We start from the raw sequence: 17,020 nt of genomic DNA, 5'->3' as shown, positions 1-17,020 counted from the left end.
CTATGTTGCATATAATTACCTTTGATGTCACGTGGGTATGTTTGCTGTGAGAGGGTAGGGATAAAATTTAAATGCAGGCGTTTTGTATCGGAGGCCTCTGTCACCCTGGGCTCAAAAGCATGCTCCTAGATTGCCTGTAAGAAACCATATCTTAAAGCTGCTAGCAGTACTGTTATGCCATCTTTTTCAATTGTCAGAGTGAATGGTCCTCCACAAAATCAAGAGTGCTGAACTGATGCAGACAAAAACCATTTTGCTAGGTGAACTGTTTATTTGTAACCAAACATCTGTGTAAATGTACAACCATTTGTAGTTTGAGAACATCAGAACCTTTTTAAAAACTAAAAGTACAAACTTCCTGCAGCTTGACACCATAACAAAATTGAATACAGAAGGTGTAGTCTGTGTGGCCCTCAAGTAAAACACATTTCCCACAAGAAATAAATTTATAAATATAAATACCTAAATAAATAAATGTACAAGCAGACTGACATGACTAAATAAGAACACTCAAAAAAGGTACTTGCTTTCTGTATTAGGTAGCCAGTGGTACTATAACCATGGCACGATTTGCTTGAGCCCACAGTACTCAACTGAGACCTAATATGCAGGGAGGTTATCTTTAAGTTTCATGGAATTTATTAAAGACTGGCTGTTGCAGCTAACATAATTTTAGATACAGAGTGCCGAACATTACTTGCATGAGAAATCAAGACACCATAGTCAGCTGATTAACAAAAACTCAGTTCCCAATAAATGTTTTTACGAATTGTAACCGGTAATTTTACAAGGTGTATGCACTTAGAATGAATTTCCAGAATGACACCAGTAACGAGACACATGCCATGAAACTGGCTGTAGAAATGCACTGCTGTAGCACTTAATTTTTTTTAACAAAATGCACTGTTATGCACTGAAGCACGAAAGTAACCGGAATGCCCATGTATTTCTCTCACATTTACGGAAAAATCTCGGAACTGGTGTCATTGGCTCACTGGCTACAATTTGCAAACTGAAATATGTGCCGTGATGTTATAAGTGAATTAATAAATTTAGAGAATCAGTTTAATGTCTCCATTTCTTGTGCTAGTAATGTACACCTCTGAATAATCCAGCTCAAGAACAGGAATTATGCTACCTGGCACAGACAACTTAAAAAAAAACTGTAAAACTGAAAAAGGATCACTGTACAATCCTTATTTGTTGGTTGAATGGTGTCTGCCAATTTCAGTAAACCTTACGTACTTTTGAAACATGGCAATCACAATAAGTGATGCTTATGGGAGCAGTTTATTATGCTGCATTGCTGTTGCGTGATCCAGTTGTGTTTTCTGCCATGATAACGTTCCTGCGCAGGTCATTACATATCAAGTGACTTATTCATATTAACTGCTTCAGACCTTTATATGAAAAAGAAACAGGTATTAGTGATACGCTGGAATACAACAAAGTTACTCCTTGTGTGAGTTCTGTTTCAATTTTATTCATTGCCACAAATAACGAAAGAATTCACAAAAAAGATATGGTTTCATGCAAACATGAAAGGCACATCATTGCCATTACCGGAGATGTTTTGTTGCATTTTAAATTTAAGCTGACTTATACCTATTCATTTTTACTCATGTATTTTAAATAGCGATAAACCATTCTTACAAAGTTATGTAAAATGCAGTTTTTACTGAACTCTGACAATGGCACAGATGCACTTGCAGGTGTGCGATTCCATGCCGAATCGACCAGCGTTTTTTTGACAGCACACATATAGCTGACACACTGCCATATGCTTGCTAGAGTTCAAAACTCGTTACCCACTTTTATTTATTTTTGCCAGATATCTTGTAGCATTTTGGTGACAGTTTAGTTTTCCTGCTCAGCTGAGCTAGAGGACATCAATCAAATTCTTTTTCAAATGCACATTGTATTGATTAAGGCCTTCAAATGGTGTGCGTGGAAATACTGTGAAGTGATGCAACTGCCAAAATAGCCAATTTTTCAAATATTTGAATACATCAAGTGCTTTTGGCACCGGCAAAAGTGAGTCAAATTGCAATCCAAAAAATTCACAGGACAGAAATTAAATACAGAATTGTAGCCCAGGTGACATAGTATAGCAGAAAAATATTTGAAGCGCTGAAGGTTCAGCTGATCGCCTTTAAAAAAAAATTCTAATCTTTTGCAAGAAGCTTCACGTTCAAGGAAAAAACAGCTTTGGTAGTTGGCCAAAAAATGTGATACATTATTGGATAGCTCTACGTGTCTGCTATGCATGTGTGAAGTAAAAGAAGGCATTATTTTTAAATGCGAGAAATTATTTTTTGAAATTTTGTCAGCACCGACTTATCTCGGATGTGCGCACAGCTTGCCAGCCGGGATTGCAGACGACAAAGCTGGCTTTGTCTGCAACACAGATGACAGAGAAGCGGTCTTAGGGTCTGCATTTTATTTGCAAGGGACACATGCTCTAACGCAACGAGGCTTGTGTTTGGTGTGGGCCAGGTAACCCATACAGCCATTGCACATAAAATATCAATACGAGGTCTGTTAGAAAAGTATCCGACCTTTGGCTGAAGAAAAAAAAAACTGGCATAACTGGAGTGTTGGAAACCTGATCACCCTCGAAGTAGTCTCCTTGGGACTCCAGCCACTTCTCCCAGCGGTGCTGCCATTGTCAGAAGCATTCCGAGAAGGCCTCTTTCCGAATGGAGTTTAGCTCAGTTGTCGTTGCAGCCATGTCTTCTCTTGTCTGAAATCGCGCTCTTTTCAATGGCCTCTTGATTTTGGGAAACAGCCAGAAGTCGCGGGCGGCCATATCAGGAAAGTAAGGAGCCTGTCGAACTGCAGGAGTCTGGTTTTTTGCCAAAAAAGTCTGAATCAAGTGCAAGAAATGCGTTGTCATGATGGATGTGCCAATTTCCTGTTGACAACTTCGGTATCTTGTGCCAAACAGCATCACATAGGCCATGGAGGACATTCCTGTAGTAGTCTTTAGTGGTTGTTTGACCCTGTGGTGCGTACCCGTGGTGTACCACACTGCGGGAGTCAAAGAAAGCGGTCAGCAACTTTGACATTGCTGCGCACTTAGCGGTCTTTGGTAGGTGACGTGGAATGCTTCCACTGTAACAACAGGGATTTGGTTTCTGGGTCGTAAACATACACCCAAGACTTGTCACCAGTGATTATGGTGTTCATAAAGTTGGGGTCACTGTTTGTAGAATCCAGCATGTCTATGAGACTTCAACACGAAGCTGCTTTTGCTCCACCATGAGCAGCTTGGGAACGAATTTCGGCGCAACTCTCTTCATGGCCAAATCTTCGGTGATAATGGAATGTGGATAAAATGTGCTGATGCCCACCTTTTCTGCAATTTCTTGGATAGTCACACGACGGCCCCGCATCACCACCGGGTTCACTTCGGCAATGACCTGGTCATTTCAGCATGTTGATGGCCGACTGGAGCATGGCTTGCTCTCCACCGATGTGTGGCCATATTTAAACTGGTTGTACCACTCCTTAATCTGTGTGCTGCTCATAGCATAGTCACTCAAAGCAGTCTGAATTTTCTGAATGGTTTCCACTTGGCTGTCGCCCATTTTCTCGCAAAATTTGATGCAGTAGCACTGCTCCAGTCACTCCGGCATTTTCCTTGCAATAAAAAACCGAGAGCACTGTGTACTACGTCATTCAAACGCTGCGTCCCAGCAATTCTTGCTATTGGCAGGCGGGAAAAAATTCGTGCATGCGTACAAAGGTTCAAGGGCAGCTGATGAAAATGCGCTTGTTTCATATTCATCAGGTGTTCGCAAAAAAGGTCAAATACTGTTCTAACAGACCTTGTACGTATTAAATATGTGAGGGAATCCTGCAGTGCTAAAAGATATGTTTCATGCTGTTTACAAAAAGCAATATCAGCTATTATGTGGACAGCAAATCCATAAAGAGCACTGGTATTGTTCATACAAAGCATTTTAAAGGGCATGTCACATTGCTATGCAACATAGAGGGAGCAGGACACTTAGTGCCCTGCTCCCTGGAGCCCAATGATGATCCAAGTAGAAAACACCTTCATAATTAAGACTGAAAACCTACATGAGTATGAACAAATTCTTGTGGTGTTGTTTGCTACCACTGTTTCAGAGCCGGAACATGCTCATCTATAAAAGTCATATGTGTGCCATGTTCAGTCTGATGTGGTCAGACACCATTGGCGACCATTTTTTGCGTTCATGTTAAAAAAATACGAGTTGAGACTGCAGTTGCAGCACTTGACGTCACCTGTCAGTTTGTTGAGTAGTTTTTGTGGCTAATTATATTAACAATCTTTCCTTGCTAGATGACATGGCTTAATATATTTATGCTGTATGTGTGATCCACAAATGAACATTATAAAAAATTATTTATCGCACTTAAAGAATAATACCTTTTTGTTACTTTCCACATGCATAGCAGACATGTAGGGCTGTGTAATGATGGGCGACATATACTTTTGTGCCAACCACCAAAGCTAACTTGTTTACCTTCAACATGAAGCTTTCTGCAAAAAAATTTGAACTTTACAGTTTTTTTAGCTGATCAACTAAACCTCCAAGGCTTGAAATATTTTGCTGCTATCCCAAGTCAACTCGTCTGACTTTATATTTCTTTTGTTCCTTCTGCATTTCCCTACATTAGAAGAAAATTCAAACTTTGCAAATTTTGGCAGTCACACCACTTCAGTCTCTTGACATGAACACCATCTGAATATCTGGATCATACCATTTCCCTTTCCAAAGAAACGTGTATCAGTGCCTTCTAGCTTAGCTGGGCAAGAACAATAAATTTTTGCCAAAATTCAAAAAAATGTTTGCGAAGGAAAATAAATGGGGAGCAAGAGTTCGGAGCTTCAACTATATCTGTGATGGTAAAAAAAACGCTGGTTGGTTGCCCTGGAATTACTCAAGTGTATGTATGAAAGCAAATTTTCTTATTGTATCTACTCAAAATCATGCAAACTTGAAACGGTTGGCCATAATGGAACAGTTGACAAAATTGGGTGGTTTGGCATGAAATGACTTAAGATACTTAAACAATATATTAATAAGGAAACACTATCCTTACTGGAACCATATCAAAAACCAACATAAAATGTAGTGAACTATAACAAAGCACAGCACTTGTATTCTGGATTGAGCAATTCAAGGTGGGCTTCTCAGGAGACTAGCATAATTAACATAAATAAAATTAACATAAAAATGTCAAGGCATATAGAAAGGCACAACATTTGTATGCTCATTTGAGAAATCCAAATTGTGCCCTTCAGAAGACTAACATAAAACATAAAAATGACGAGAGTTACAAAAGCACAACACTTGTGTTTTGGTTTGAGCTGTCCAACTTGGCCTCTTCAGAGGCTATTGGTCCCATGCCAGAAGCGAGGCCAGAGTTCTTTACATAGGGCATGTTGGTACCAGGAAATTTGCGACACGTGAAGCCTGCGAAAACAAGAAGCCAGAACAAGTTTTAAAAAGCAACTTCCACATGCAAAAGAATGGCATGCAATATGCCCTCGTTATAATGAAATTGATTTATGTATTTGTGTTGCTTTATTCCAACTTTCCACGAGTACAGCTTTACAGCACGACCATTCAATTTATTCAATGCGGCACAGGATTCCACTAAGTGTCAAGTGCAGGAAAGGGCAAAGAGGAACAAGACACTAGCAAAATAACTTTATGAATATCCTCAATGTCGAAGATGTGAACTTTGCTTGCTGAGAAACAAAATGGTGAAAAAAATGCATGTTGTTCTTAAATAAACCTGAACCAACAACTAAAATTATTTCTTGTGATTTTCATAAAATGTGCAGCGCTTCACTGTGCTTTTCCATGCTCCAAATACAATACTGGCATGTCACTAGAATTGAGTGTGGCTTCATTTGATGTTAAGTTTATGAGTTCACATGCAATCGGGATGTACTTCTCGCCTTACAATGACTTAGGACTTTCTACATTAAAGGAAACACTGCTTACAGCAAAGTATATTTCATGCCTCAACAACTGAATGACTTACAATGAGAATGCCGTGTAGTTGTGCACCAAGCTGCTTAGCATGACACATGCAGAATGTGACAGATACGAAGAAATGCTGTCTTTTAAGAGCCACATGCCATAGGACTGACTTCTTTAACCCTTTTAGGGTTTACTGCCGAACATCTGTGGCTGTGACGGAACATTCTGAAAAAATTTGCCTTTTCAGAACAGGGTTGCCTAGCATCCTACTGGAGGTGCTGCAACCTTCTGAGACTTCTAGAAAATATTCTTATAGTGCTGTCGCTCCTTGGGTTTCTCCAAAACTGATTTTTCACTTAGCTCCTTGGTGTCGGTCATTGCAGTAATTTGGGAATGTTGCCCCAAGTTTTTGTAAGTTTCATTACACAAACAAATTATGCTGCTTAATCCTGCATAAGAAAATAAAACACGTAAAACTGCAAATACTGAAATGGTATTGCCACTTTATTGTTATTTAAAAATTATTTACCAGTTTATTTTCTCGGAAAGTCACTCTGAAGAACAAATTTGCAACAAAAATATTAAGGATGCATGAAAAGTGATTTTTGAGACTGAACCGAATAAAGCCAGAAGCAAATCAAATATTGGATAGCTTCTGAATAATGAACAGATGATATCACAATTAAGGTAAGATGAGGTTCACATCCTAGTATTGTTAAAGTTAGCAAGTTTCTGTCATTGTTATGTTATGAAGAGCTGTTTATTAAAAGCACAAATGGAGCAGCAAAACGTTTCTTCACATGCACAGGACTCTTCAGTAAGCATAAATGATTGCTGTACAGCCTCTAAAGTACAGCTACCTAAGTAACGTAGCCTGGTCTGCTATTCTTAAAAGTTCTTATGTTTTATGTCTATACTATGTTATTGGAGGTGAAAATTTACCATACTTTGGCTCAAATTTCATGTTTTATTGGTGTTTCGACATATTAGAATACTCGCATTTACAAAGTGACCATTCAGACTAAATTGAATAGGACACTATTCAATTCGAAAGTTTTGAGTATTTGCACACCACAAAAAATATATAACTCCTAAATTAGAGAGGCATATTTCTCCCCAAAATGTGATCCTCAACGGCCCAAACAAGAGCGTCAGAAAAGCCCATTCATCTTTTTGATAAATTTAAGCCCATAATCTACTTGGCAATGGTTCATAACCCTGTTAACAGGTAGGTGAAGTAAGGAAGCAGGAAACGATTCTAACAATTTCAGAATGGGAGTAGTGGACATGTCCGATGGTCTGTAAGAAGCTTTATACAATAGGCCCCAAGAGCCTATTCTCCATTCATTGAAGTATATGGGGAAAAGCCACATAAATATTTTTTTCATACCTTAGAATACAAAGTGATAAACTGCGTGTTAATAAATACGAGTCATAGGTTAGGTGCCTAGAATGAGTAAGCGTCCACTAAACTTAGTACTGTTGAAAGTTAAGCTGGCAACTCTGTCCCTGTTGTTTCTTTGATTGAAACAACCAAAAGAAAATTGCCACACCACTCCAGTTCCCTTTGCTGAAAGGCTGCTGTCTGGCATCACATGGACCTCCTTCAAGATAGGAGCAACTTTAATTCGATGTAGTCTGTTAAAATTGGTGAAACTACTGTTTCGCATCTCGGAACCTGGAGAGCTGTTTTGATTTCTGCAATTTGGTGAACGTGCTCCTGCTCGAGCTGAGCAGTAACCACACTTGAGCATAGCTTCTCAGCGATTCGTGTATTAGAACAACACTTTCAGGCTACTTAAACATGTCGTCCATGCCAATAGATTTGGAGCATGCTTCACAGACAACTATTCCTTGCAATGACAGCCAAGTAGCACTGCTGATGTGCAAATGCAGCTCATTTTATGTGGTGAAGCCGCTAAACACTTTCAGCAGTGAAGGCAGCTTTTAAATTTTAGAAGCATTTCAGTTGGCGGCATTAGGCACTTAAGATCATATGAACAGTCATTCCAAATGGTAGGCTATTGTAGCACACAACTGCACACACGGGCTACTTGAAAGTCGTTTGTTATGCCATTGGCAAGTTCATAATTTTAGAAAAAAATGTGAATGTATAAATGCAACCGGAAAGGATATATGGTACTTGCCTATAACAGTACTGACCCTGGTGGGGTCAAGAGCCTCTTTTGCCCCTTGGTGTGAGCTCCTGAGCTCCTCCTCTGTGAACACATGGTGAAGCAAGGCCCTTGCAAACTTTCCTGGTCCACCATGGCAGGCCATGGTAAGCTGTGCAAGGATAACCTTCTCAATGTACACTCCTACAACCTATGTGAACCTGCATGTTTAAGTAAATGTTAGCAAAACAGTTTTAAGCTTTCAAGCACATTCACACAACATCCCTACTGCAAATAAATTACAAAATACCTGTTTCAAATCTAGAATGCTAAACTTGACTTCTTACTAGCTTCTTATGCTGTCTGGATGCGACATGTTTCCGAAAAACAATCCAGCACAAACAAGAATAATAAACCAAAGCATCCAAACATCTAGTACTTGAAAAAGGGGAGTACCAGCGAAACACAAATGACACACACACAAGGAAACAGCATTAGACCTGGACGGACGTTGGGACGGACCAGCGTCCGTCCCTGTCTAACGCCTTTTCAGTGTGTGCGCCGCGTCCTTTGTTTTGCTAGTACGCCCCTTTTTCAAGTTCATCATGCACCAACTGGCCCAAGAGCTTCGCTAATGCACATCTAGTACTATTTACTGTGATTACCATTCTTAGGATACTTCATATTTTCAGGTGTTTTCTCTATTTTCCCATCCATTAGTGTCAATCGGTAGCCCATGGTCTTATAGGGAGATTGGGCTGCTATGTTGAGTGAAGAGTTCAAAATCAACCGTCGGAACAGCTTGGGTGACTGGGTATGCGAACCTGGGCATATGCCACTTTTCAATTAATCTCTTTCACGCTACCTTGGGCAACTGCTGCTGCTTGTGTTGGCAAGCAGCATTAGGAGCTCGAAGAGGGACATGATTGTCGATCATTACTAAGATTACCACTACACATCACGTTCGCTTGCTGTGCTCCAGAAGTAATATGCGAGATTCCACTCCCGCAAGGACAGTATGTGCCAAACACCACCTCAATTAAATTAATCGACTCGCAAAGCACAGGCTCCACAAGATCACGGAGTGAACTCGTAAGTTTGTGGACAGTCAGTTGATGTTTATGTCAGGGACCTCCAGGGAGACTCGGTCATTTCCTCGATGTGCATCATCGTGCCGTCACACATTGTATTACAATTCTGTCTGTCTCGTACCACCGTTCTCATAGTCATCACGTATCACCACAATTCAAAATATGGACACTTATATCTACTGTTTATTTAATCTTTATGGAGAATACTTTAAGCATGAGTTTTTGCAGAGATCATGAATTCTACAGTTTAAAGGAGCACTAAAATAAAATGAAATAAATTAAATTCTGCCAAAACCACCATATGATGTTTAGGCACGCCATAGTGGGGAACTGGATTAATCTTTACCAAATCAGGCTGCAAGGTACATGGGCAGTTTTGTATTTCACCTCCATCAAAATGCGGTTGTTTGATCCTGTGACCTCGTGCTTAGCGGCACTGTGCCAACACCCCTATGCAACTACGGCATGAAAACACTAAAGAGAAAAATTATTTTAGATGCATCTGTAAATGACCTTCCTACAATTCAAGAGATCCACTCGTACAGTGACAAGAGGCTGAGTAAACTGTAAAAGCAGCAAGAGGAAAGATTGGTGGCAGTTTTGCCTTGAAGTTACCACACCAGCTTGCTGTGACGTCATAGATTTTGATGATGTCTGTTCAGGTGTAGCAATTTTTTTTTTTACAAATAAAGATGTTCATTGTATTCCAAAAACCCAAAATAAAAAGCGTCAGCAACTTTTACAGAACCAATACAGCCCAAGTTTGAAAAAATACTTGGAATCTATGATGTGACAATGAGGTGTCAGGACGAGGATTTTGGGGCGATACTAAAAAAATTCAACTTTGAGCTTTATTTTCTGTAATAATCAAGCAACTACGAAGAAATTTACAGAAGTAGATATTTAAAATGATGCTTTATTTTAAATTCCTTTAGGGTGTCATTAGTGTCCCCTTAATACAAAACAAGGAGTGCACTTGGCTGCGTAATAGGTTAACATGCATCACTAGTTCTAATTAGGGTAGGATTATCAGTATAGCAAAGGGTATGCACTGGCTGCTCCAGAGGGGAGCCCTACCACTTCCCCTCAACCTCCCTATTTCCGATTTCTTTATGAGCAGTGATGCAATTTCTGTATCTTAACGAGACAATGCCAAGGAGGTTCATGCCATGCTGGCTACAGTATGTGGTGACCGGCACTTCACACCGTCCAGCTCGGCATCAATCTTATTGGAATTTGGCCTTGAAATGCAGAAAGCCCCGATCACTGCTCGTTCTTCAGCCAACTTTCTCAATGGGTGCTGCTGTTCTGGTTTGATACCTCTAGCAGCACACTGCTGTATGACATAGGTCATAATACCTTCGTTTTAATAAAACTAGAAAGATATGCACTCATGTAGATCACTAATGTCCACACTAAGTTTCTGAATGCCCCTCTCATATCAGGCATATACACTGAAAAAGGCACATTCTGCGTTTAATATGTTCACAAGTGACACTGAAATTCACTCCCAGTCCCGGTGCAGTTGCAAAGTCTTACAGCTGAGTGCTTAAAGGCACCATGTCTCCTAATGAAGGCAATCTGCACCAATTGATCACTGGAGTAAATGCCTTGCAGTTGCATCAGCAATGTTGTTTTTTTCTGCTTCCTGCAATACATTTTCACGGTATCACTGTATTTGATCATTGTGACACTACAGAATGGATGGCCAAAGAATGCACCTTTAGCGTTCCAGCCGGGGCATCTCCCAGCTCATTTTGAATCTGAAAAAAGATGTCAGTATTAAAACGTGAAGCCACGATGCAGCAAAAGCAACAATCAAAACAGCTACATGGACGATTAGGCTGACATAAATGGACGGATACAAATGACTAGTCATTGAATACACTAAAGTGTGGCCGCTCTTGCCAATGGCAGTGTGAGCTTGTCAAATAATTTATTTCACATTCCTCTACTTATTTTAAAAATTACCTCCACGCACCTACTTAACTGTTATGGCCACATATTAAAGGCAGCTCCTTCATATAAAACCACAGTGCTACATTCTTTTACTCCCCGTCTACCTGATGCTACTGAAGTTTTGCTTACTCTCAAAGAAAGAATTTCACAGAACTGCTCTTTCGACATAGAATTATTCCAAGCTTTTGGCAAAGCGTCGTCATTTAGTTCACAACGATGCGCTCCCCTTTCAATCTGTTCACTCTATAGTGCTCGGATTCAAAGCAAAAATAGCTTTTCGACATAACTAGCTACTTCTATGGTCACAAGAAACAATGCTAATTATTGATGTTTATGTTGCCGATAACGTATACATGCCGCCTCGAAACGCAGTGGGACGACAAAGCAGATATGCCAGGCATCTCGTTCCTTTACCGATTTTAAAACTTTGTTAAATCAATCAGTTACTGAAGTGCGAAAAGCTGCAATTTCACGAAATTACATTATTTTGAATGCTGTAGAACCTGGAGTGCCATGAAACCTGCCTTTCCGTGAATGCAAAGAGCGCCTACGCGAAGCCGTTTGGGTGAAGCACTCGATGGCGTCGAATGGAGAAGATGAAAAAAGAAAGTTGAATGCGCGCGAACTGGTAGAAAACAAAACACACGCGGTTGGCAAGGCGTATAACTCGATGATTTCGCAGCACTCTGTGGCATCACCCCTATTGTATCTCACGTATCGCATAGAATCGCATGTACACCCTTCAAATTCTTTATTATTATTGCGCGACAGCCTCCTCTATGTTTTCCGATCGCGCGAACATCGGCCGCGCGGCGTGTCAGGTAGTGCCCTTGAAGCACCGCGTAGTCACTCGATCCTGAAGGGAACAGCTCAACAGAATACACTTTCGCCGATCCCACCGCCCCCCGCAATTACAAGCTCGCCCACACGCCTTGTACTAGCGTGGCGCAAACGAAATATCTTCGATAACAGTACAGATCGGATGGTTTCACGTCGCATTGTTTTGCGCTCATTAATCTTAATCGGTGCTCGAACACCGTATCAGAAATCATGGCGTACAACATGCTCTGTTTTAGCTGGCACCACATAGCTGCCTTACGTCACCACAAGCGGAGTGTGAAGTTAAACCAGGACAAAGCTCCATGTTATATACCACAAAGCTGGTGCTGTACAACCAATTCTAGCAACGCAAGGATAGTACTAGGAATGAAATCTAGAAAAGAGGCGCGCGGAAGACACGCACAAGCGCTGAAATAATTCCCGCGCTTCCGTTCACCGCGTCGCCATGGACGAACAAGGGAAATTCGAAACACTCACTCACCCTTGATGCGGCCGAGTCGGAGGCGATCATGGCGATCTTCGAGGCAACAAGCCCATAAAAAGCGAGCAACACGCAGGAATACTCCAAAGATATCACAGCGAAGCACACAAAGAACGCAGAAAACTCGGGAAGCTCTCAGGCGTGCACGACCTCGACGGAATGCGCCAAGCATCAACAGCTCATACGCGCAATCATACATGTATACTTATACAAATACACGCTTACATTATCATAAATTTTATCATTTCATAACAAATTTGGTAATGTCATGTTATTACTGGACAATTGTTGCGATTTGCAAATGTATGAAAGTTTTTTGCTTCGCTTCTTTGATGAACTACTTTCTTTAGCGCAGTAACTCTGTGCACCGGCCGGAGCTAATGGGATGCGCTGGAAAAGGCGCCAAATTCAAACGTCGCAAACGCCGTGCTAATTTGTGCGCTCCGTTTTCGTCGTTTGGATTAAAAAAAAGGTAATGCATGCCGCAACCATGCGAACTCAACTATTGACCAGAAAAGTACAGAAACGTCGCTGTTTGTGCTTCTTATTTCGACGTCATGGCAAACTGCAGGCAGTCTGTCGTCCCATTCTTTAAACATTTGTGCCTGTGCTTCTGCGCTGTGCGATTTGTCACCGAGAACGTATAGCAGCGCAGACTGTGCTTGGTGGCGGAGCAGATGCCCAACACATTTGCCAGCACCCCGTCTAGGTCACAGAACAGAATTTGGCCTCCATGTGAATTATGAGCACCATGTCGTAAATATCGGCCAAGCTTTTCGTTTCGTTCTGTAGCGCGCTAACGGGTAACATCTAAGGGAAACGCGCGCACTCTGTAAAAACGATGTTCACTCCTTTCTCCGCCGCACCTGCCGTGGTGGCATAGTGGCTGAGGTGTTGCGCTGCTAACCCGAATGCTTGGGATCTAATGCCGGCCGCGGCGGCTGCATTTCGATGGGGGTGAAATGCAAGAACGCCCGTGTACCGCGCGTTCGGTGCAGGTTAAAGGACCCCAGATGGTCAAAATAAATATGGAGTTTCTTACTACGGTGCGGCTCATAATCAAACTGTGATTTTGGCACGTCAAACCCCACACCTGAATTTTGTGAACGTTCTCCGCCACCTTGACCATATTTAACATGCAGGCATGCAATGCCGTCTCCTAACACACAGCCAGGGCACTTGCCCCTTATAATGGACGCCGATGGAAATGCAGGATGCGTCCAATCATCGGTTGTTTGTCGCTGCTTGTAGGGATGTTTGTCTTCTCAAACTGCATATATATATATATATATATATATATATATATATATATGTATATATATATATATATATATATATATATATATATATATATATGTGTGTGTGTGTGTGTGTGTGTAGGGTGTTTCTGCTAACTTTAGGCCGAGTGTAAACTCTATGCACTCTATGACGACGTGACTACATGAGCATGTGTTGGTGGGCTAGTTGGTTAAGCATGATTACAAAAACGGCGCCGAATAAAACAACACACATCTGGGGTCCTTTAACCTGCAACATTCCCTTCTCGTGTGTTGTTTTATTCGGCGCCGTTTTTGTAATCGTGACTACATGCATGTTGCTCCCTTTGGTATGTAGCGTGTCGCGCTATTTCTGTATTTTGCTTACTTAGCTAATTAGTCAAGGATATAATTAACCAAATTCTGAAGCAAGGAAGTTAGGAAATAAATTCCAATTAGGAAGTTGCAGAGCAGTTGGCAACACGTCCGAATAAACAGTTTCTGTCTTTCTATCTGTTAAGTGTTAGTGTTTTTCAGTTTACTGCGGATGCTCGCGAAATACAAAAAATACCACGTGATATGCCCGCCTGCGAGTCGTGATTGCACTGCTCCTAAGCCTTCCGCGCACAAACGAATACATACCATTTAACCGGTGTGAACACCCGTCTGCTTATCGCCATTATGAACCGCAGCGAGGGAAGCACGTCGCTGGCATCAATACCACAGCCAACGCCTTCGTCACTGCCCTGTCGCCTTTTAAGCGGCAACACACCCTGCTCGATGGTATGCTCAGTTAGGAGCGCTGCAAGCGCGGCGCGCGCAAGCGGGTATGTCAAGTGATATTTCTTGTATTTCGCGCGCATCCGCATTAAGCTGAAAAACACTAACACTTAATAGATAGAAAGTTAGAAATTGCCTAATCGGACGTTTTACAAAGTGCTCTAGAACTTCCTCATTTCAATTTTTCGCCTAACTTTGTTCCTTCAGAATGGCTAATTTTCTTGACTAATTAACTATTTAGGAAAATACAAGAATAGCGTGACGCATACAGGAGTGATACAACATGCATTTGGTCGCATCGTATTATTGTGCATCTGCATATTTTTTAACTCTGAGTAAAGTTAGCTGAAACCCGTGTATATACGTCTATGGTTCAAGTAACGTGAAACAGCCTGTATATATGCAATGGTGATCAAGTGATCAGTAAAGCAACATATATGTGCAAAAGACGCACACATACATATGTGCGTGTGTTTTTCACATATACTTCGAAACTCAATATTGCTCGTGAATCAATGTTATTCAACAAAAAGGTAACTGCATTTAGTCAACGACTTTATTGTTGGAAACTACTCAACAATGGTTCAATACTCAATAGTATTCAACAATATGTCAAGAGAATTTAGTCAACGACTTTATTGTTGGAAACTACTCAACATTGGCTCAATAATACTCAATACTATTCAACAATATATCAAGAGAATTTAGTCAACGACCTTATTGTCGAAAACTACTCAACAATGGCTCAATATTATTCAACAATATATCAAAAGAATTTAGTCAACGACCTTAATGTTGAAAACTACTCAACAATGGCTCAATAATACTCAATACTAATCAACAATATACCAACAGAATTTAGTCAACGACTTTTTTGTTGTGAACTGCCCAACAACTTTATTGTTGAATTATGACTCTGTGGTTTCAATAATTGTTGAGGTATTGTTGAAAGGCTATTGAGTCAACAATTCGTCAACAATATGCCAACAACATTTCAACAGTCATTTTCATAAGGGTATTGCCATGTCGGCAAGCCTTGTTACTGTTTTCTTTTTCTTTTTTATTACACGTAAATTTTGTTTGATACTTTCCACATCTTCCTTATTCTATTATATTTAGTAGTTTCCAGTGGTCGCTCGTTCAACTTCTGGTACTTGTTTTTTTTTCCCCTCTCGCGATAGTGGTTGCAACTGCTCATATATAGGTGAGACTGTTCTAACGTTTGTCAAGTTGTCTTCCTTCAGTGTACCTTCTCTCAATCTTATTTAGTCGTCTCTTTAATTAATTTCTTATATTTAAATATGTTGAATTGCTTTTGCATTTTCTTTTCATGTGTATATGTATATGTACGTGCATATGTAAATATTTATGCATTCTGCCCCTCCTTCTTGGGTCCCCATTTTGGCCTGAGTTATTGTATAAATAAATAAACAAAAGATATGCCTCCATGTGAGACCAATTTTAAAAATAATAAAAATGCCATTGTTATGTTCAATAGGAATCGAACAATCAATATGTCGGCTTTCAGGGATATAATTAACAGGCAGGGCCGTGGGCTCCGTTATCGACCATCTCACGACCTTCCCAAGGATATGGGACCTTAGTATTGGCCTTTGGTTAAAAATGAGCCATCGTCTTTGAGGAATAAGTGATAGGCCAACATCACGGATGTTATATTTGCAACAAACAATAAACGACGACGATCATAAGCACCTTATTTGAATTAGGGCGTCGACAGTCTCCCATAGCTTGCGCTGGATAATTACGCTTTAATATACCTATACTCCAAGCAAGCATTCTATATGCCTCCAGTTCTTTTTGTGTAATTGTTATGCCTATGACAGCCCCGTCACCATCTTTCCTAATATTATTTGCCCCAAGAATTCAATCGTACCTTCCTGGTCTCTACCGCTGACCAGGTAATACTCAAATAAATTTTTAGTTCCAACTCTTCTGGAGGGTGAACGTTCCTTCTGGTTCTGGCTAAATGGATGCATATCTTTATATTCCATAAATATGTAATTAATCTCTCCAGTCTTCTTCTGCAGCAGACATGTCTCATCCTATTACAAGCATTCCCTCCGGTACGTCCTCGTTCTCAGGCAGTCAGCTCGGGCCTCAAACAGCAACGCACTACCCCCTTTCTGTTGAAGCGACACTTCTAATGGCAATCAGTGGAACTAAACTTTGCGGTCGAACTTCTTGTTTCCGCAGTTGTATTTGTTGTAGTGATAATGGACACAACATTCTATCAAGGAGGCTTTCGTAGTGCTATTGCGCTTCATTTTGTTGTTGAACCTGTACTAAAGTGGAATGACGGAAAACGGACTAGGCACCTTTGTAAAAGTGGCTGTTGCAAATTCATCTTTCAATGCTACCTTCCACGATGAGGTGTCCGTGTATGCGTGGCGCGTTGCGGTAATCCACTTCGTACGTAAATGTTCACGGCAATTTTACATGCGAAAACAGAAGAAACCGGGGCCATTTTCACTGAAGCGGCTATTTATGCAAGCCA

The 17,020-nt window shown here is 40.8% G+C and overlaps 1 protein-coding gene across 3 annotated transcripts; it reads right to left on the bottom strand.

Moving 5' to 3' along the window:
• Positions 1-251: 251 nt before the first annotated feature.
• LOC139052491 (uncharacterized) lies at positions 252-12,624 on the bottom strand. 3 transcript variants are annotated; one of them, XR_011509933.1, is made up of 4 exons: positions 12,470-12,624; positions 10,911-10,952; positions 8,132-8,319; positions 252-5,468 (listed from the first exon to the last, which is right to left on the bottom strand). XR_011509933.1 is itself a non-coding variant. In XM_070529607.1 (4 exons), exons 1-4 carry the CDS (start codon positions 12,497-12,499, stop codon positions 5,329-5,331), a joined length of 351 nt encoding a protein of 116 aa, XP_070385708.1. In that variant the 5' UTR covers positions 12,500-12,624; the 3' UTR covers positions 252-5,328. The 3 variants fall into 3 exon arrangements, 2 of the variants coding, with proteins under 2 accessions (XP_070385708.1, XP_070385709.1); XM_070529607.1 differs by having other exon boundaries at positions 8,132-8,270; XM_070529608.1 differs by having other exon boundaries at positions 8,148-8,270.
• Between the last annotated feature and the right edge of the window lie 4,396 nt (positions 12,625-17,020).

Source organism: Dermacentor albipictus, unplaced genomic scaffold (genome assembly GCF_038994185.2).
Source record: "Dermacentor albipictus isolate Rhodes 1998 colony unplaced genomic scaffold, USDA_Dalb.pri_finalv2 scaffold_24, whole genome shotgun sequence".
Taxonomy (NCBI): Eukaryota; Metazoa; Arthropoda; class Arachnida; order Ixodida; family Ixodidae; genus Dermacentor; species Dermacentor albipictus.
This window is presented reverse-complemented; position numbering and strand designations above follow the sequence as displayed.